Below are 20790 nucleotides of genomic sequence, written 5' to 3' on the forward strand. Positions count from 1 at the left end.
AAGGCAAGTATCTTGATTTACTAATGAAAACATAAATGGCAGGCCAGCACAACCTGAAGCCATCCTCCTCCCGTAGGGGAGGAAGATCACGCCCTGGGAAGGCATCCTAAAGTGTTTCTGCAGGAGTCAAGCTGTCACCCAACCCCTCAGTCCGCCAGCCTGGAGCATAGAAGCAGCTGCTGCCTCCAGGGTGTTCACCTGCCCTGCACGTCACACGTGGGCCCCTGCGCTTCAGCTCACTTGCTCAGCACCGCCGGTGGGGGGCAGCTGCGCCTCCCGGGCTGTTACAGGTAGTCCTGCTCGGGTGCCTGGTTCGCACAACTCTGTGTATGTTGGCACACTGTGGGGTTCTGTTCCTTACAGCCCAAGCCCCCACCCAGTCGAGCCTACCCGTGGCTCCGCCCACCTCCCTCTGACACAAGGAGGCCTCCTGGGAGACAAGATGGAGTTTGCAGCACTTTTAATACACAAAGCAACAGGTAATAGGCTGGCTGGGTGACCAGCCTTCATTCCACAGGAAGCTCAAGTACAGATCCGGCCCAGCTGGGAAGTTACAGTTCACAGGGCATTAGAGCCAAGAGCAGGAAACACTTTTCTTTTGTCAGCCAAACGAGTCCATTTTCTGGGGATGGAAAAAAAGAAATGTTTCTTAAGTATGGCAGACCCCCAGCCTTTAAGTAAGGACATAGACTAGACCATGCCAGGCCTCCAGGCAGGCGGTGCCTGGGGAAAGCCAAGCTTCTCAGAGAGGCCACCATGGCGGGCAGCTGGCAGAACATTCCCTTCACTTTGCACCGGAGTCAGCGCCCATTCCAGACACTCTGTCCTCCTGGCCTTTGACCTTCACAGCTTCTCTTGAACTCCTCCTTGGTGACTCTGAGAAAACCAGTGACACCACAGGGCCTGCTGTGAGTTTGTCCCAGTTCCTTATGGCTTCTGGGCTCAGCTGCTGTCACCGTTCCATCCACCCACCTGGTCTCAGTGCACGTTCACTCGGGTCTGCTCCGGGGCCTGGTGTGCCTGCAACACTGTCAAAGCCTCTTCGACCTGCGGGACACAAGTGGGAGGGGCCCGTGCAGCTGCCCCAGTGGGGTCCCGGGAGGGCCTTGCCCTCCCCCTGCCTCAGCCAGATCCGAGAATTCCCCTCTCGCCACCCCATTTCTGCAGAGCCCTCCTCTGACTGCTCACCAGCTCCCATGACACAGACGCACGGCCACCACCTACACTGCTAGACAGCTGGGAAAGTCCTAAGCCTTCTACTGAGTTGGAACACAGCTCTTGCCTGTGGAGCTGCAGGGAATCTGTGGAGGGCCTGGAATAGCCAGCCCTTCATTAAGGCCCTCTCCCCCTCCCAGATTCAGCAGGACTTATTAGCTGGTTTGAGCAAGAAGATAAGCATCATCTGTCCAAGCAGCAGCCTGCTAACGCATCTAGGAGATGCCTTTGTCCTTAAGTCTCCTCCCACCGCCCTCAGGGCTGCCTGCTTCTCCCAGGCTCCAGCCCACCTTGGCATTAAGGGACTCCGGGGACTCCAGCATGAGCAGCAGCTCCGAGTTGTCGATCTCCAGCAGCATGCCCGTGATCTTGCCGGCCAGCGGGGCGTGGATATTGTAGATAAGCGGGTAGAGACGCTCACCTGTGCAGAACAGCCTCTGATGCTTAGGCACACACCTGGTGGACGGCCCAGCATCCCGGGGTGGGATGGAACGGGGCAGAGAGGCATCTGGGTTCTGGTCCCAGAACTGCCCCTCCTATGTGTGTCACTGCTCCTTCTCAGGAGCCTCTTCCCCAACCATAAAGCGAGCATAGCAAACCCCACCTTGGAGACTAGTTTGAAGAGTCAGTTTGATATACGTAAAGTACACTGCGTAGCATCTAACACCAAGTTGGTTGCTGTTCAAAGACTACTCTTGCTCATTCTGCAAGAAGTCATTTGAAGTATCACACTGAAATTCTAGACCGGATACGACAGCCATACACACAAGATAAATTCACCTTCCACCTCTGGGCACCTCTAGTGACAGGGCCTCATGTTGGTGGTCAGCCCGTCTTGGCCACATGTAGGGGGTATAACCAGGATGGGGTGCTGGGTGCCTTCAGTGGGAGTAGGAGGGCTTTTCCTACGAGGAGAGTGAGGATGTTCACAGAGAATGGCTTATAGAACCTTCGACCATTATTCAGCCCACTCAGAATTTTTCTTTGAGGGGCCAGTAGTAAAGTGGCAAAACCCCAAGTGAGCTGAGGAAACAAAGGGGCGGAGGCAACGGGGGCCTTTCAAGAAGAGTCTGGAGAGCTTGGTGCAGGAAAGAACTGGTGAACCAGTAGCAAGTTCGTTCATTCACTCAACAGGTAGCGAGTTTAGCAGGACTTGCCGCAGACACTGGGATGGGGATGAACTGCACAGGCGTTCAGGGGCCAGCAGGGAACACAATTTATTTCCCCAATGCATGTTCATTTCCTGCCTCTCTGCAGTGGGCACTGAGAGACTGATGAAATGTGCTGACAGCTCATCCCACCAGAAGAGGTGTGAGGAACCCGATGGGCCATTTCCTGGTAGAAACCCAAGACCCTACTCCTCCTCTTGGCCCCTGATCGCCTCACATCTTGGGGTCTCTCCCAGCCCGAGTCAAAATCATAGGACAGCAGAGCTGGAAGACACCTGAGGACCATCTGATCTGATCAGTGTTTTAAGACCAGAGAACAGGGGCCTAGAAAGTGAAGGCGACTCGGGCAAGGTCATCCGGCAGGTGGTTTACTGGCAAGGCTGGACCTTGTTCTCACATCCGACCTCCACTCAGGGTGTTTCCCACCAGGTGAGCCAGGCTGCAGCGCCCCTTCCTGCTCCAGGGTAGGGGAACCAGCCACTCACCAATCATCTGCTTCTGCTCGTGCAGCGGGGCTGCAGCCAGCACGGATGCAGTCAAGGGCTCCTGCCCGGGGATACACACAGCGGGCTCCTGGACCTGCACATGGTGCCAAGGACACACCCCTTAACCACAGGGATGGGCAAGGCCTCGAAACACTTACCCTTTAGGTGAGCACAGGCCTCCAGGAAGGCTCTGGAGGAGGGGGAGCAGGGGGCAGGGTATGGACCATCAGGTGGGACAGAATCCCTAACAAGGGAATGGGGGACTAGACGACAGAGTTACACTCTAATGCCGACGTTTTCCGTGGTGCTAGGAACCCAAATGCACATTGCCAAGTGAAAGCCACGTGTTACTGATCACTTGGTGCCAAATAAAAAGCACTTTTCATCAAGTAGCTTTTTGGCCACATCCCTAGCATATTTCTGACCCTTTCACATCTTGGTAACTTTAAAACTATTTTGCTCCCTAAAGACTACTCTTACTCATTTTGCAAGAAACAATTCAAAGTATATACACTGGAATTCTAGGCAGGATATGAAAATGCTGAGTTGGAGACTTTTTCAGGGGGCTGGGAGATAAATACACAGCTTTTAATTTAATTACAGGAGATATTTTCAGTTGTTTTGCAGATTAATCACATCCTTGCTACTTACTGCATAAATACTAAAGAAATCCAGATTAACTTTGACAATAATCCAGGCAAAGCAAATCATGATGAATAAACAAAATATTTTCCTCACCCTTTTTTCCCTTCAGTTAGTAAGGGGAATCTCTTGATGATACAGGTTAGTAAGTGAAACTTTACGAGTCAAGAAAAGAAAACGAAGGCCCAGAGAGGGCCAATGCCCTCTGAGCCAGGCCCGTGGGAGCCCAGACTTAAGAGGGCAGCTGGGCCAGCCTTACCCTGGGGGTGTTGTGTGCTGCCCAGGAATATCTGTGTGCCAGGAGAGGCCCTCTTGGAGTAGAGCATCCCGCTGCACTGGGTCCTGTGGTCTGGGTACCAATGTTGGCTGTAAGAAATAAGCAGGGATGGTCAGGCGGGGCAGCAACCTAAAGGCATAAAACCTCAAGACCAGCATTCACGTAGAACCCACAACGCCGAGCACGGGGCCGGCTCACAGATGCACAAACATCTGCTAGATGAAGGCACAGATGTGCCTGCCTTACAGCCAAGACCTGTGCCCCTGTTCACAGCTGCTGCAGCTCCTCCTCAGGATCGGATCTGGTGCTGAACCCCTGATCACGTTCACCCACACGACAAAATGGGCCATTCTCACTCCGATTGTAGAGAAGGGGCGATCGGGTACAGTAGTCAGCAAGAGCACAGAAGCAGTCAGCCCCGGAGCTGAGTCTGTGGGACCCCGGCGCCCATGCTGACTGCTGCACTACATGGCCTCCAAGAGGGCAGGTGGCAGGATCACCGTGGAGGCTGCTTCTGACCCCTCCAGTACCACCCCCAGCAGCAAGCCCCTGCCCGCAGCCCGCCCACCTGTCGCTCCATTCCTCTGAGCCCTGCCCACACTCACCCACTCCCTGGGTGTGGGGCACCGGGCGAGGCACGTGGGTGGAGACCTGCCTGGCACCGCCGACATGGGCTGAGGGTCGCCGAGACACAGCTGCTGGCCGGACCACTGAGGCAGCTGGTGGGTAGGTGGCTGGTGACACAGAAAACATGGAGAAAGTTTGGGTGGAGGGGACAGTCGGAGGGGCACAGTGCACTGTGATGGTTCTAGGGTGAGGAAGTGGGTGGGGAGGAGAACTAGAACAGTCTAGATGGGTGAATTCACTGGCAGACCCAGAACCCCAGGGCAGGGGTGTGGAAATCTGCAGTTACAAAGCCAACTTATGTCTACCTAGAGCCCCAAGAGGCATAGGCACCAGGACCACATGCCCTGTTCCCTGCTTAAGGGAGCTTCAGGTCAGGGTGAACTTCACTCTGAGAGAAGAGCCATTCATCAACAGTACTGCCAAAGGAGTGACATTTTCTGAGCTCTGCAAGAATCTCCATCACAAATCAGGAGAGCCTTCGAGTTCACTGAAGATAACGGCTACAGTGGAGGTGACGTTATCCACCCAGATTAACACCCTGGGAAGTGACAGAGCCAGGCTTGGCCCTCAAGTCTGTGTGACACACTGTTCTGTGGGGCCCACATGGGGGGAGGGGCTGGGTCACTCACATGAGGGTCTGGGTGGCTGGGCCATCCACCTGGGGGCAGGCTGGACTGGTGGGCCAGAGCCGTAGTATGGAGCCTGGGCTGGGGGCTTTGGGAGAAAAAGATCTCGCATGAGGGGGGTTTCAGCAGGGGACACCACTGTGGGAACTCCCGTCCCCGTAGGGGACTGGTTAGTAAAGACCACAAAACAGGGCTCCTGCCTCCTGTCTCAGGAGGTCTGTTAGCCCGGAGCCCTTCAGGGCAAGATCTTAGGCTGAGCACTTGCCCCTGATGATCAGTTACCAGTCCAACGACCTGGATAAAGGGGGCCGCATCCCACGGTAACTTGTCCCACCTGAAATAACTGCTAAAGGGGGAGGGAACGTTTCCATCCTCAGAGCCACTCATCTTTCAACCGACATCTTCCCACTCCCTTTAGATCACACAAGCTCCTTCCCCAAACCATGCTCCTCAGAACATTAACATCCAGGAGAGACGTTAGCAAGTAACCCACAAAAATGATCATTTAAGTTGGGGAAATGCTACACACTCTTTGCCAATTAGGGAAAGTCACAGTGCATACACACTAGGCACATTAGGGCAGAAGTAAAGAGATCTAGGCTTCTTCAGTTTAATGCAACATTTCCTAAACGTATCTGAGCGCGGAGAATCTTTTTCAGCAAATCTTTTGCACAAATCTCTCCCAGATTAGGAAGCGCTGTTTGACAGCGACACTATTACCCCTTTTAGAGATGGGGAGGAAACAGCCGCCTGCCCAGCGAGTTTCTGGCAGAAGCAAGTTAGGAATCTCTCTGTGTCCGCCTGCGCCACTCTGATCGTCCTGCTCTACCTGGCTGGTGGGAAAGGGTGTGGCGGGGCTGTGGGCGGGCGGTCACCTGGGGCACCGCGGGCAGGAAGTAGTTGGCAGGCTGCTGGAAGGAGCCCAGGAGGGGGCCGCCCAGGGCCCGCAAGGTGGAGAGGCGCTGTATGTACTGGTTGGTCAGGATGGCCTTCCGCTCCTCCTTGCGCTGGGCTAGTGCCACATACAGTGGCTTAGTGCCCACGATGCGCCCGTTCATCTCTGTCACGGCCTTTGTCGCCTCTTCTGGAGAGGAAAAACACACAAAGCCAAACCCTTTGCTGTGGTCACCCTCTGTCATCACCTAAAAGCAAGACAAGACAAGGGCTGCTCGGGGTGGGGAAGGAAGACTCCAAGGGCCATGCTCCCCTCCCTCCCTGGGGACCCAGGAGAAACTGCAATCAAGGTGAGGGGGTCCTGTCACTCCCACATTTACTGAGGCCCACTGCATGCCAGATGCTTGAGATACCTTCTCAAGTCCACAGGGACAGCCACCTGAGCGAGGAGGCACCACCACCCGCTTTACAGGTGATGGAAATGAGGCTCAGAGTGACTTATCCGAGACCCGTCCGCTCACTAACTGAGGGTTGCTCATTGTTTACAAGACCATTCCCCAGAGTTAGTAAGAACAGCTGCATTTCAGAGTTAATTGTTATCTCTAAATTTTCTTAAAGGATTTTCCTAAGCTGTGATGGAAGACTAGCTTCAAGTGTTACAATATCCGCTATGATGAACTGGGATGGTAGTCCAGGACTGGTTAAAATCTAAGAATGGGGCAGAGGTCTTCGGCCAGGGCCACAATCTTAAACCCTTTGATTGAGGTCACTGTGATGAAAGTCTGCATTTCAACTACTCCTTGGGTTTTATTAAACTACTCATACAGTTCTTTAGTTCATTTGTGGATTATGGACAAAATAAGATGCTCCTAAGAGCTATATTTCCTAGCAACTCCAATAAAGAAATTTGTATGGAATAGGAAAATAATTTGAATTTATATTTTTGGTGCTTTATAATGTTAATTTTCTTTTTTTTAATAGAAACAAAAGACCTTACTACCATTTAAAAAAAAAAAAAGTGAAACCCAGGGTCACCTAGCCAGTGGGTCACACATCAGCCAGGACTCAAACCCAATGCACCATTCTGGTAAACCTCCCTTGGCATGAAGCCAAGTTCTTTAGGCACCTGGGGAAGAGATTCTTAATACAATGCTACTAACTGAACTGCAGATTTCATTTGGATTTCACTGGTCTTTCTAATATTTTTCTCTTCAAGGATCTAATCCAAATTGCATTTTATGATTCTTGATTTTTTTTTTAGGGTCGAGACACTGGCCTGACTCCATCACTCCATAAGGACTTGAGCTGAGATCATTTAGCTAAAATCTCCTCTATTGGAGCCCTTGCTCTCCACCAATGATTTTCAACTGCACTTTTCTACCCATTCATACAGGGCCTTGCCTGAGCATTCACAGATGCCCTTGGGGAGGTCAGTGGATAGAATTTGGGGGTTTGTGAACTCAAGATAGGGGAGAAAATGGCCTTTTTTCACCTTAGCATTTCCTTCTACTTTGAATATTAGCAATGAAAAATATAGTATTCTCTGTGCATGTGACTTTGTCAGGAAGAATAAAATATTTTCATATCATTAATTATTGCTGATCTCAAAATCTCATTTATGCTCATTGCTGCTTTATTAGATCTTATAGTTTGATGCATTAATAAAGCAGCACCTACTGCTGTCACCTTAGTATTTTGATAACTGTATTTCAATATGATTTTTTGGTAATCCTATGAGCTTCTTTTGTGCATTTAAAAATATTCTCAGAAGGGATCCATAGGCTCCAACAGATAGCCAAAATTTTTTGACACAAAAATATTGTCTTAAGTTAATAAGAACTTCTCTTAGGTAGTTAAAAAAAGATAAAATTAGTACAACTAACACTTATGCAGAGCTTCCTATGAACTTGACAGTGTTGTAAGCACTTTATATAGATTGAAAATGAGACAATCACTATTTTATAATAGAAACTATATTAAATTACATAAATATACATAAACTTATATGAAATCCCCATTTTATAACATGATAGTAACCCCAGGTGTGCCTCAACTGTAAGCAATCTGGATTTTCACAGTTCCCTTCAACCGAGGAGTCCTCAAGGAGGTTGGTGAATCTTCTGAAATTACATGCAACGTGTGTGAAAAATTAGATCATTACACTGCTTATCGTGGGCAGGTGCTCCACATGCAGGCCCTTTAGTTCTCAGGACACTTTTAGAAGTGAGTAGTGTTACTCCCATTTCACAGATGGGTATAGGGTCCAAATGGCAAAATCACTTCCTTCAGGCTCTACGATTAGTTAACGGTAGGACTGGGATTTAGATCTAGTTCTGATTAACTTTATAATCCCAGCTTCCAAACACAGTACGACATCAAGCATGCGTTTGCTGGGGAAGAGGGCTCAGAGCTTTTTATAAATCAAGTTTATCAGTTTACTGATTGATAAACTGAATCAAATTTACTCAGGCTCCCTAAAGGACGCTTAAAATGGGATTCAACAGGCCAAAGAACTTCTAGACCACTTCCTAAGAACCCAACCATCACACCACAGGTGCAGGCCCCCAGCCCTATCACGGACTCCGATCTCTTTAGAAAGTTCTTTATTCCTCCCTGCAGCTCCCTACCTCCTCACAGCCAAGTCAAACACTGCTGCCACTGCCACTTCTTACAGGAAGCCCTCTTTTCTCTTCCACTGAGCTACCGCAGCTCTGCCTCCTATACCTGCCCTGCCCCCACCACACCTTATAATAGACTTGAGTTAGTGATGTATCCGACTAGACTACAAGCTACTTAAGGGTAAGGACCACATCTGACTCGGTCCTGTGTGCTTCCTATGGGGCCTGGCAAAACAGCAGGTGCTTGAGTATGGAATGGACATACAGTGGGTCATCTTAAAATCACCTGGGGGAGCTTTTAAAAATAAAATGCCCAGGCCCTACTCTCAGAGATTTACATTGTTTATCTGACTTAAGTGTCTATTTAAGAGCTCCCCAGGGGATTTTAATGAGACGCCAGGGTTCAGAACCAACCAGCAAGCCCACCACCATCATCTTATAGATGAGGCACCAAAGACATCTGCTCAAGATCATGGAGCCCACATCACATCTCAGGTGCTAAGAGGGCTGGGCACACGTAGATGCTCAATAAATGGGGAAGAATATGAAGAATGATGCAGCCCAACCCTCTAATTTCCCAGATGGGGAAACTGAGGCCCAGAAGGGCTTATGTCACTGGCCAAGGCCAGATAACAGAAGTCAGTGGAATTTCAGAGACATAAGTTTCTGGAATCTGGCATACAGAAGGCACTCAATAAATGCTTGTTGAATGAACCTAGGTTACAGTAAGGTCCAGTAAGTCCAGCTGTGTGACTGGGACTGTATTTCTACCCTCTTCCCCTGCAGCCCAGACAAGGGTGCAGATGGGTGACAAGTTCCAATGGAATCAGACATCCCCCAAACTCCAGAAGCAGCAGCACAGCACCAACTGCCGGGAAGCCACAGGGCGGGGATGGGGGGATGCAGGCAGTGAGGATGGGAGGGGAAAGCTACCCCCTGTAGGTGCCCCTGGTCCTCACCTTGGCGCTGGTTATGACCCCATAGGGAGAGAACTCCTTCCTCAGTTTCTCATCATTGATGGAGTCATCCAGGTTCTTCACATACAGGTTCACGCCCTGGAAGCCAAGGATACACTAGATGTACCCCTTCCCCTCCAAGCCCCAGAATGCCTTGGGGTGGGGGAGGGACCAATATGGGCCATGGGGGCACTGGAAGCCCCGCCCGCCAAGCCTCCAGTCCCCAGTTTCCGAAGTACCCATGCACCCCACCCATCACCCAGCGTTCCCATCACCTGGAAGCTGCAGCCCACTCCCCCTCAACCATCCCCAAAGCCACGTTCCCGGAAGTGGGATTGCTAGAGGAGGGAGTCACACTCAGGGCCATCACATACAGACACTTTCACATGGAAGCAGCTGCCTCCAGGAGAGCTGACCATCACCTGGTAACGGGTCAGCCGATCCTGCTTCATCTGTTCGAACCTGCGCTTCAGCTCATTCTGCCGCTCCACCCGCTTCTGGGCCCGGCCCACGTAGAGCAGCTGCCCACTCACCTCCCTCCCGTTCATGTCCATCACAGCCTGTGCAGAGAAGAGGCAGCGACAGTGCTTGGTAACCATCCTGATGAGGCGCTGGCCTCAGCCGTGGCCTCCAGTCCCGTCTTCTGGGCCCAGAGGGGGCCACCTGCAAGCCAGGCCATCCTCGTTAGCTGAGAATAATTAGGACGAGGATCAAGGCCATTTAAAGTGAACCCACTTTTTAAAGACATGGGACAAAACTTCAGAGCAAATTACGGATTAAAAACTTTTGATCTACTTTAAAAAGTGGAATTGAAATTTGCCAAGTTTGCCATATTTAATATTTACGTTTCAACTGTAAATACACACCAATGGTTTGAACAAAGCAACAAACGTAATTCTTTCAAAATGGCGTGACAGCATAATCCACATCCTTCATTTCCTGTTGGGTTTCACAGCACAAAGAACCCTCCTGGCTAACTATGAGGGCTTTGGTTTAGAAACGTTGGCTTCTTAACCCTTGTTGATTTTTCTTTTCTTCAGTTAACTGGCCTAAGCCTGACAGATCCCAAATTGTCAGTGGCTTTGATTGCATGAAATCCTACATCTTCTGCCAAAACGTGCAATGATTCTCTGCAATCCATTTATACTGAACTGAATCTGCATCGATTTATCTGCAAGAATTAGCAAAAGGCTGTCCCACGTGTATACTGACTCAATGGTCCAGATTAGACATTGGTGTTAGGGAGGAGAAATGTTTGAAAGGGCACTGACTTTATTAAGTGGTCAGTTCATTAGTAAACATTTTCACATAATGACAACTTGCTTCCCTACCTGAATATGCAAATATATGTAAATATATGTAAAAACACTCTGGTACCCTAATAACTGCCTGTTCTACATCAGTCTTAAAGGTCATTATCCAAAAGGGAACCCTCCTACACTGCTGGTGGGAATGCAATTTGGTGCAGCCACTATGGAAAACAGTATGGAGATTCCTTAAAAAACTAAAGTAGACTTACCATATGATCCAGCAATCCCACTCCTGGGCACATATCCAGAGAAAACTCTAATTCAAAAAGATACATGCACTCCAATGTTCATAGCAGCACTATTTACAATAGCCAAGACAGGGAAGCAGCCCTAATGTCCCCTAACAGATGATTGGATAAATTTGTGATACACACACACACACACACACACACACACACAACGGACTACTACTCAGTCATTAAAAAAAAGCCATTTGCAGCAACATGGGTGGACCTGGAGATTATCATACTAAGTGAAATAAGTCAGACAGAGAAAGACAAATATTTATCATTTACATGTGGAATCTAAAAAAATGACACAAATGAACTTATTTACAAAACAGAAACAGACTCATAGACATAAAAAACAAATTTATGGTTACTAAAGGGGAAAGGAGGCGGGGTAAATTGGGAGTTTGGGATTAGCAGATACCAAGTACTACATACAGAACAGACAGATAACAAGGTCCTACTGTATAGCACAGGGAACTATACTCAACAGCTTATAATAAATAGTAACATGGCACTTTCCCTCCCTGGCCTCAATCGCACCATCAGCTCAAGAAGAGGTTGGTGACTGTCTCAAAGGCCCCTACTACTTCCTAAACGGCAAGAATCTATGAAAAGCCAGCCGGCCTCAAGGTACGGAAGCGACCAGAGGAGGCTGAAGGCTCCTGCCTATATGGTAGGCAGGAAGGGACCTGGCTGCAGAGCGACTTTCTTTTCCTCTCCAGGCAGCTGGAGCCCTCTGTTCCTGATCTCCCTTCTTCCCAGTCCTGATTCCACGCCTCCTCTGTACAGGGCCAGGGGGAGACTCCTACCTTCTGGGCTTCCTCATGCTTCTCAAAGTTGACAAAGCCGAAGCCGCGGGAGTGGCCACTGTCATCCCTCATCACCTTCACACTCAGCATCTTCCCTGGGAAGGGCCAAAGTGGCTCAAAGGGGAGTTGGGGAAGCCCAGAGATGTCCCCCTAGGTCTTCAGGAAACCCCAGGAGGGTCCCCCTCCCAGCCTGAGCTGGGAGCGGAAGAGACAGTGATCCCAACTCCCTTGGGGAACACGCCTACCAAACTGGGAGAAGAGGTCCTGCAGGCGCCGCTCATCCACGTCCACGTGGAGGTTCTTCACATAGACATTGGTGAACTCCATAACCCGAGTTCCCAGCTCTGCCTCTCGCTCCCGTCGGGACTTGAAGTGGCCAACAAAGCTGGGGACACATAAACAGGGTAGGCAGTTGCCTATGGCCACTACCAGCCACCCCCATCCCAACCCTGGCTCACTCAGCAACCCTGAGTCACTTGGGTCAATTGCCACCGGTCTCTAGGCCTCTGTACCCCTCATCAGGGGACCAGGCAGAGCAATAGTCCTTAGATGGAATATATCCAAGGCCCGATCACCTCCAACAGCTAAGATTCTACATTCCAGCGTAAGGTTAACATGACTTCACTCTTGTGGCAAATGCACAAGGTCTCCTCCCGCACACCAGGCAGCTGAGTGCCCCGGAGATATGAACATGAACTTGGGAGTCAGACAGACAAGGGCTGGAATCCTCTCTCTGCAGTTACCTAGCTATGTGACCCTGGGCGAGTGACTTAAGCTCTCTGAGCCTCAGTGTTCATTCCTATAAAACTAGGGATCAAGCTCACATCACGGGGATTTGCTTATTCATTTAGCACGTACTGGGTGCTCTAGAGAAGCAGTTGTGAGAGAAGCAGATGTGGTTTATGCCAGTGTTACTGGGGGCGGGGAATGAGATCATTTAAATACAACATGAATTTTTTAAATTGTGATTTCAAGTTCATATAAACACATCTAGGAAAGTATCCTAGATTAAGAAAAAATCAAGCATAAGAAAATTTGATGGTATCTATAAGACATTTAGCACAAATAAGTCGTAGCTGGCCCCCAAAATTGAAGGAAACTGAGTCAAAAGAAAACTTGGACAAATTGAAGCTGACAAAGATAAAAAAAGTGCTTCTGAGAATTGGGAAAAGCCCACTGAAGTTCAGATTTGCTGACAGGAGCCTCTCCTGAGAAACTCTGGACAGAATAACTCTCGGTGCCTGTTCCAGCTCAAAGCCTCCTCCACTGCTCAGCCTTGGGCACCAGGCTGGGTCATCAGATGGGCAGAACCAGAACTGAGGGAGGGAACCGCCAGAGCAGAGTCTCTCCAGCACCTGTGTCTCAATTTTCCCATCTGTGCTTGAAAGGCATGAAGATAGCAGGCTAAGCATATGCCCACCTTCCTTCCTGTCCCCCAATCCCAGGAAACAAAAGATTTTTTTTTAAAAAAATCAGTGACACTGAGAAGGCTGGAAAACAGATGAAATCACTAAGTCCATTGATGATCTGGCCATGAGCTGTTCCTGCTGGAATTTCAAAAGCATCACTTGATGCACTGCTTAGAACCACCTTCTAATGCACACCAGGAGTCGAATTTTTCCTTGAGCAAAGGGAGTCCCTGAGAGATAGAGTGAGTCGTCCAAGGTCACACTGCCAGGAAGAGTACTGGTAGCTACTCAGTGCCTGGGGCCCAGGAGACTGGCGGTAGCATCAGTCTCCAGTTGGTGGTGCCATGATCCTGCCTCTTTAGCCCCAGCCCCGCCCCTACATCCCACCACTCACACTTTGCGGTCATTCAGCAGCATCCCGTTCATGGTGCTGATGGCGTGTTGCGCAGCCTCATAGGTCTCAAAATGGACAAAGCCAAAGCCTCGGGAGCCATGATCGTCACATACCACCTGGGCCACGGGGGAAAACAACATGGAGAGCATCCATCATAAGGTTCACGTAGAAAAGAATGACAATGGTGATAAGGACTAACACCCGAGTGCTTGCTCTGTGCCTGTGAAGACAGTCCCATGTCACAAAACAGCCCTGTTTTAGAGATGGGAAACAAAAGCTCAGAGAGGTCAATCCACTTGCTTAAGATCACACGGTAAGGAGGGATAGAGTCCTCAAATTGCACATGTCTCGTCTATACCACAGACCAGCTTTTAATGATCTTCTTAAGGCGACAGATGAAAGGATTAGATTCAAACCCCTTTCCTGAATCTTTGTTTCTAACAGCAAATTAGAAACAACCTGAGTATCCACCAAGAGGAGACTGGTTAAACAAATCACAGTACATTCACACTGTACGTAGCTGAAGAGAGCATGGTAGGTTTCACAGCTGACAGTTATCTGCAAGGTAGTTAAATGGAAAAAAAAAATCAAGCCCATTTGGGTTAAAGTGGGCATCTACCCTTGGAAATTTTACAGAGACACACACAAAACTTTAATTATTATTTCTGGGAACTAGAGTTGAAAGGAACGGAACCTTCTTTTTCACCTTATTCCTTTCCACACTGTTTAAACTTTACCCATTATTATTTCAACAGCAAATTTGTTTCAAATTTTTAAAAGACCCACACACATCCTACCCCCATTCTGTAAGGCTCTTGACTCGTCTGAAGGACAGACCTTGCGAACGGGAAAGCTCTTCAGTTTACGTAGGTCCCATCCCTCTGGTTGAACTTGCACTAAGACCCCTGATGACCATCTCATGGGGTGCACAGCTCCGCTCATCCCTGCAGCCACTGCCCCAGCTCATGCCATTACCACCACGCCAGCTCCCAACCCAGCTTCCAACCTGACCACTGGGACGCTTTTTCTAAAATATAATTGTGACCACGTCCCTCCGGGAAACAACCTCCAGTAGCTCCCACCATCCACAGAACTACACCAGCCTGGCATCTGAGGCGCTCCAGGTGGCTCCGCACAAGTCCTGCTTCTAAATCCACACCCAACATGCACCCCTCCGGCTCCAAGCAGGGTCACTCCACTTTCAACTCAAGCCCAGATCCTTCATTCAGATTTAATCACATCAATGGGGCCCCAATTGGGGGCAAGCACCTGCTAAGGGCATCACATACTGTTATGCTTGTCTTAAGAATCCTTTCAAGCAACTCTTAATCTCTGAACCCCAGCTGCTGGATTGGGGAAAATGGGAATAAATGGTTTGTCTGAGATCAGCCAGCCAGTAGAAGCAACTATTTGATTATTATTGTAGCTACCATTTAGATGCTTAATGGGGTGCCAGCTACTCTTTCAAGGGCCATCCGTGTTGTGAAGATGGTACTTGAGTTCACATATGTTCACAACTGCCCTATGAGGTAGGTTCTACCACTGCCCCCTTTTAAAGGAAACTGAAGGGTGGAGAGGTTAAACAACCAGCCCAAGGTCACACCGCCAGGAAGTGAAGGGCAGAATTTGAACTCAGGACACTTCGCCCCGAAGTCCAAGTTCTGACCAACTACACCATGCTGCCACGCTGCTCAGTAGGCTGGGCTGGCCTTTGCTCTCAGGTGGCTGGCCTGCAGGCCTCGTGGCATCCCAGTGCGCCTCAGAAACCTCTCCTCAGCCATGGAGCACTCTCTTCCCTGGGCTTTTGGCTCCATGGGCCACTGTGCCGTTCCGTCAGAGCCCAATTTCCAGCTGTTCCTCAAAGTCCCACCATTCCCAACCCGCCCGAGAGCACTCAGGAGCTCTCAAGGAGGAGTTCTAAGACAGAGGGTGCCATTGCTCCGCAACCCCTCTCCCCCCACCACCTCCCCAAAAAGGTGGACACGCCAAAGGCTAGAGGGTAACTGACCAGCCATCCTCATGAAATCTAAAGGCAAACACCCAGGGGGACGGACCACGCTGTACGCCTTGTATCTAACCAGGCCCACAACAGGGCTTCATTAGGCCTGCAAAGATGCCTGAGTCACAGAGCTTCCTGTCCAACCCCCAGTGGCCCAGAGGAAGGCTCAAAGGCCTGAATAATGGGGGACAGACATACTATTCCCTGTCGAGTTAACCTCAACTAAGCTGGCAGATCCACTGGTTCGGATCCTGGCTTGGTCTCTTATCTTCCACCCCCATAACATATCATCGTGGACAAGGGACCCCAGCTCAGCCTCTCTGTCCTCAAAGGTAACTCAGGGATCCTCCTATTTACATCTTAAGAGGCTGTTGTGGGCAATTCAGTGAGGATGTGTATCGGCTATTATTATTGTAAGCACTTAGCACAAAGTTGATTCTTCCATTGGTCCCCTCTCTGTCCATCATGGGGAGCCCACAGCAGCCACTGCAGCTCTTCTAGTCTGTCTGCTCCTCTGAGGGACATCCCCTCATTCACAGGGAGATGGTGAGGCCTCACTTGAGAACTTTACTATTACATGTCAGGCGCAGTCCTAGTCACGGACGAGTAATGACACACAAGGAGCCATCACCCCCCAAACTCCTTCCTCCCCCCCGACCTTCCCAGAAGGGTGGACATGCCAGAGGCTGCAGGGTAACTGACTGGCTATTCTCATCACCGGATTTAAGCCCTCAGTCAGGTCTGACTGACCTGCTGCGTGGCCCCCAACCCTCAACTACAAAGTCAGAGGAATGACCATGGCCCTTCTCAAATTATACGCCATTAGCTCAACAAATATTTATTAAGTACCTACTATGTTTTCACATCTTATTTAGGTACTGGGATCCAGTGGTGAATAAGAACAAGATCCCTACTCTTATGGAACTTCATTCTACTGTAAGAGAAATGTCAAAGACAAGGCGTAGTCCACTGCCACCATGGCCCTAATCAATGGCCTTTCTGTATCCACCCGCCTTGTCTTATAATTTCTGCTGCCCTTTCACTCTGAATTTGGGCTGTTCTTGTGACTTGCTTTGGCCAATAGAATGAGTGGAAGTGACAGTATACCAGTTCTGAGCCCAGGTCTCAAGAGGCCTAGCAAGTTTGCATTCTCTGTCTCCTGGGACCCTGTCATTGCCATGAGAATACCCTGGACTATCCTGCTGGAGATGAAAACCCAGAGGGAGGAAACTGACACTGCAGCTGACAGCCACCCACTCCCTAGAAGCAGAGCCATCCAGCTCTCAGGGGGCACTTGAAGGGGCCCAGCCAAGAGTGGAAGAACTGCCCATTGGAACTCAGCTCCAACTGCCAACTGCAGAATTAAGAGCAAAATAAACAGTTGTTGTTGACAGCCACTAAATTATAAGGTGGGGACACAGCAATACCAAGTTGATACACATGTGACCACGGATAGTTCTATGAAGATAAAACTGAGAACTACCACCATTCAAGTGCTTGTTGTACCTGGAACTTTACTGACAAGATCTTGTAAACTACAGAGTGAGCTGTTGCTGGGTATCTCTCTAGCACACAGGTGTCTGACACAGAACCCCCAAGAGGCACACCCACCTTGCAAGAGAGGATGTTCCCGAAGGTGGAGAAGGTGTCATACAAGGCCTTGTTGTCAATGGAGTCCTCCAGGTTCTTGATGAAGATGTTGCCCACACCCGACTTGCGAAGTCCTGGGTCTCGCTGGGACCACATGATGCGGATGGGCTGGCCTTTGATCACCTCAAAGTTCATTGTGTCCAGTGCCCGCTCAGCTGGACAGAGAGAGAGAAAGGGACAAGTTGAGGAGATTTTTTTTCCCCAGGCCCCAGAGAGCTTGATTGGGAGCTGAGCCAAAAAAAAAAAAAAAAAAAAAAGGAGCCACGCTCTGGGTCTCACTTCAGATAAGAGCCTGAAGGCTCAGGAGTGATAAACAGGAAGAATTAATGTGTATGGCACTCCTCCCACCTTCCAGGTAGGATCTCATTCAACTCTTCACCATAGCCATGTGAGCATGACTTCCTATTCCCATTTTACAGAAGGGCAAACTGAGGCTCAGAAAGGGGAAAGACCAGGAGGGCCCCTGTGACAAGGGTGGCAGCAGTGTGAGGAAACTGAAGGTCAGAGGTACTGAGCAGCAGAGTCGAGATTTGATCCCAAGGGGTATGGCTTTCAGGAAAGTAAATATCACCTCTCTGAGCCCATTTCTACACCTGTAAAGAGGGGATGATGATATGACCCACCTTTCTACATCTAACAAAGGGAGAGAATACCATCTGCCTCCAGGTTATCAGACAGGCTGAAAGGCAACAAGGTGTGCAAGGCGCCTTGTACTTTATACCCGGCACATTAGGTGTTTGGTAAATGGTTGTGTCTAAAAACAGCAGCCTATGCCCATCCTCCTGCCACTGCTACAGCCTGTCCCCCTCCCAGGTGGTACGCTGTCCCCTGCTTCAGGGATGCTTCTGGTTCAGATGCGTGGAGGGGAACTGTGGAATACTCAGTGGGCAGGTTTCGAGAAGTCCGGGTTTTCCATCTGATCCTGCCATAAACACCCAGGAGGAAAATCCTTCCCTCGCTGGAGCTCAGTATCCCCATCTATGAAGTCTGGCAAAAGAGGTCAGGTGCTGCAGGGCTTGGAGGAAGGTGGCAAGAGGCAGTGGGTGGGTAAGAAGGCTCCCAAGAATCCAGCTCAGCCACCTGCTGGGAAACTGGCAGAACCACCTCAGCAAACTCCCAGCGCAGGGAACCTCCCCATCCTCCCGGCAGACTCAGAGTAAACGTGCCCCCTTTTGGACTTGGCTAGGGGAGGCCTAGTTAGGTTTCTGGAGTCTTACACCTGACCGCTACAGTTACTATGATTTTTCTTAGGTTAGCACTTACTAAGAGCTTTCAATGCACCACGTGATACTGGAGATACTTCACACAGTTCTCCATTCCTTTGTGGTACTGGAGAATAAGCCTTAGCCCCATTTTACAGATCAAGAGGAGCCAAGTGTGAAATCTTGCTCAAGCTCGCACCCTAGTGGCAGAGATTAAGCAAAACCCCAGGCTCGCTCTTAAATGTATCGACTCAACCGAAGTGGGGACACACCCAGCTGGCAAACTAATCAATCCTATCAGCTCTGAGAAATGGGTTGTGGAGCCTGAAGTGAAGGCAGCTTTTTCGGTTTCCGAAGGTAGAAACGCTGCCGGGCGGGAACACCTGCAGCCCCAAGCCCAGCCCGCCTGGCTTCTCTACTCGTTGTCTCGAGGCATCCTCTTCAGGTGCTTTGAATTTCGCACCCTCCCAACCACTGTATAAGGCAGGTACCATCCGCATTTCGCAGACAGGCGAGTGAAGCTCAGAATGATTGATTTACTTGCTCAAAAACTGCAGAGCTGCAGGCTTTCTAATCCCACGTCTGGCTGACCCCAAAGCCCTTGGCTCTTTGCACTTAGTCTTAACACCTCTACTCCGTAAACAGGAGCACCAGTATAACACACAATAGGCGCACGCTAATTGCTACTTCCTGTTTCAGGGGCCCCCTCAGGATCCCTTCCAACGCCCTGTATCTCTGGACCTCAGTTTCTCTGCCTGCAAAATGGAAGATGAAGGCGCAGCAGCCAGAGATGAAAGCGCGGGTGGCCGGGATGCTATCTCTCCGTCCATGCGTTCCCCCTACCCGCTTCCCAGGGCTCACCGTCGGCCGGCTGCTGGAAGTTGATGTAGGCATAGCCCAGCGAGCGGCGGGTGGCCACGTCGCGGCACACGCGGATGGACAGGATGGGGCCGGCGGGTGAGAACTTCTCGTAGAGCATGGCCTCGGTCACATCGGGGTGCAGGTCGCCCACGTAGAGCGAGGCGAGCGGGTAGCCGGGGCCGCTGGCGTTCATGGTGGGCAGCTGCGGGGACTGCGTGTAAATCCAGGAGCCGAAAGGGCGTGCGGGGGCGCGCGGGGCGGAGGGGCTTTTCCTACCCAGGCCCGCCCCCCGCCTTTACCACCCACGCCGCCCCAGGCGCCAATCGCGGACGCGCTCGGGTCCCGCCCCGCACCTGGGGCCTCTCAGGCTTCTAGAAGCCCCAGGTGGGGGGCATCTCTGCCCCCGCGACAGGAGCGGGGAAAGCCCTCACCTGGCCCAGGGTAGGGCTGCCGGGACCTGGGGGGAGCTCCGAGCCGTTGCCAACAGCGCAGAGAGGGCGGGGACCGGAAAGGCGGGGAGACCTGGGTTCTAATTCCAGTTATGTCAATTGTCCATCTGCGCCAGTTCCGTTTCCCTTCTGTGTGAAATGGGGAGGACTCCCTCTTCGCAAAAATTAAAGGAGACCGTGTGCTCTATACGTTTTACACACAGAATTGCGAGCCGGATGCCCAGTTTCAAAGCTTGTGTACCTTGCCTCCTAAAAGGGGTCTTTTTCTCATCAAAGACAGCCTGCCTGATCCAGTCCCACCTTTCTGGAACCTGCTTGGTGGTTTAGGATTGAAGGCTCCATGTGAGAATTTCTTTTGACACTGGCTCTTCTATTGACAAGACCTTTTTGTGGGCTAGTCTTTGAGCACCTCTTTCTCATAAGGAATCCACTTCTCCCTCCGCTCCACCAGGAAGGTTCACCAAGTCCCTTGGGGCCCCGTCTCAAGGGAAATGAACAGTAGGGACCTCACAGAACAAGGTCATGGCGGTGGTCCCAAACTGAGCATCAAGACCCCCTGTCAGTCTGAGCCTACAGCCCCAATCTGTGGTGTAGGGTCATTTTTGAAAAAACGAGTCCCATCCATTATGGATCCATACTTCACTGCCTCTCCTGGTTTCCGGCTTCAGTAAAACAGGTAGGTTCCCACTGACCTTTGGTTGAGTGTGACAGGTGAACAGCTTGGGAAACTAGGGGCAGGAGCTTGTCTGGCTGCCCAGCCTACAACAGCAAGAAAGCACCAATTCTAATCTTGGGCTTGAATAACTCCCTATCTTTTCCCCTCTTCTTGTGGGAGTGTGGATTTTTTTTCTTTTTTTTGAGGGGGGGAAATCCCATGAGGAAACTCCGTGCTGCAGGCTACCATAAACAGTATTAGGGCAGATGACAGCTGTTATGACCTCGGAGATGACCAGGACTTAGGCAACCAC

General features: G+C 50.4%; 1 protein-coding gene across 8 annotated transcripts; it reads right to left on the reverse strand.

Annotated features, from left to right (window-relative positions):
- Nucleotides 1–449: 449 nt before the first annotated feature.
- On the reverse strand, nt 450–19867 carry PABPC1L (poly(A) binding protein cytoplasmic 1 like). Of its 8 annotated transcripts, none has more exons than XM_031433746.2 (15): nt 19374–19795; nt 17272–17465; nt 13662–13777; nt 12104–12243; nt 11859–11953; nt 9932–10069; nt 9513–9608; nt 5917–6183; nt 5045–5129; nt 4394–4522; nt 3771–3877; nt 2870–2963; nt 1506–1636; nt 973–1047; nt 450–622 (listed from the first exon to the last, which is right to left on the reverse strand). In XM_031433746.2, exons 1-14 carry the CDS (start codon nt 19564–19566, stop codon nt 979–981), a joined length of 1854 nt encoding a protein of 617 aa, XP_031289606.1. In that variant the 5' UTR covers nt 19567–19795; the 3' UTR covers nt 450–622; nt 973–978. The 8 variants fall into 8 exon arrangements, 6 of the variants coding, with proteins under 6 accessions (XP_031289606.1, XP_031289607.1, XP_064331718.1 ...); XM_031433747.2 differs by having other exon boundaries at nt 450–876; nt 19374–19794; XR_010376607.1 differs by having other exon boundaries at nt 973–1636.
- Between the last annotated feature and the right edge of the window lie 923 nt (nt 19868–20790).

Source organism: Camelus dromedarius, chromosome 18 (assembly GCF_036321535.1).
Source record: "Camelus dromedarius isolate mCamDro1 chromosome 18, mCamDro1.pat, whole genome shotgun sequence".
NCBI classification, from domain to species: Eukaryota; Metazoa; Chordata; class Mammalia; order Artiodactyla; family Camelidae; genus Camelus; species Camelus dromedarius.

Excerpts from the sequence above, each read along its gene's own strand:
- PABPC1L (XM_064475648.1), bottom strand. The coding sequence starts at position 19,566 with ATGAACGCCAGCGGCCCCGGCTACCCGCTCGCCTCGCTCTACGTGGGC. Across the intron at positions 10,070-11,858 it reads AGCATGAGGAAGCCCAGAAG|GCTGTGATGGACATGAACGG; the intron begins GTAGGAGTCTCC and ends TTCTCTGCACAG. Across the intron at positions 4,523-5,044 it reads CCAGCCACCCAGACCCTCAT|CCACCTACCCACCAGCTGCC; the intron begins GTGAGTGACCCA and ends CTGTGTCACCAG.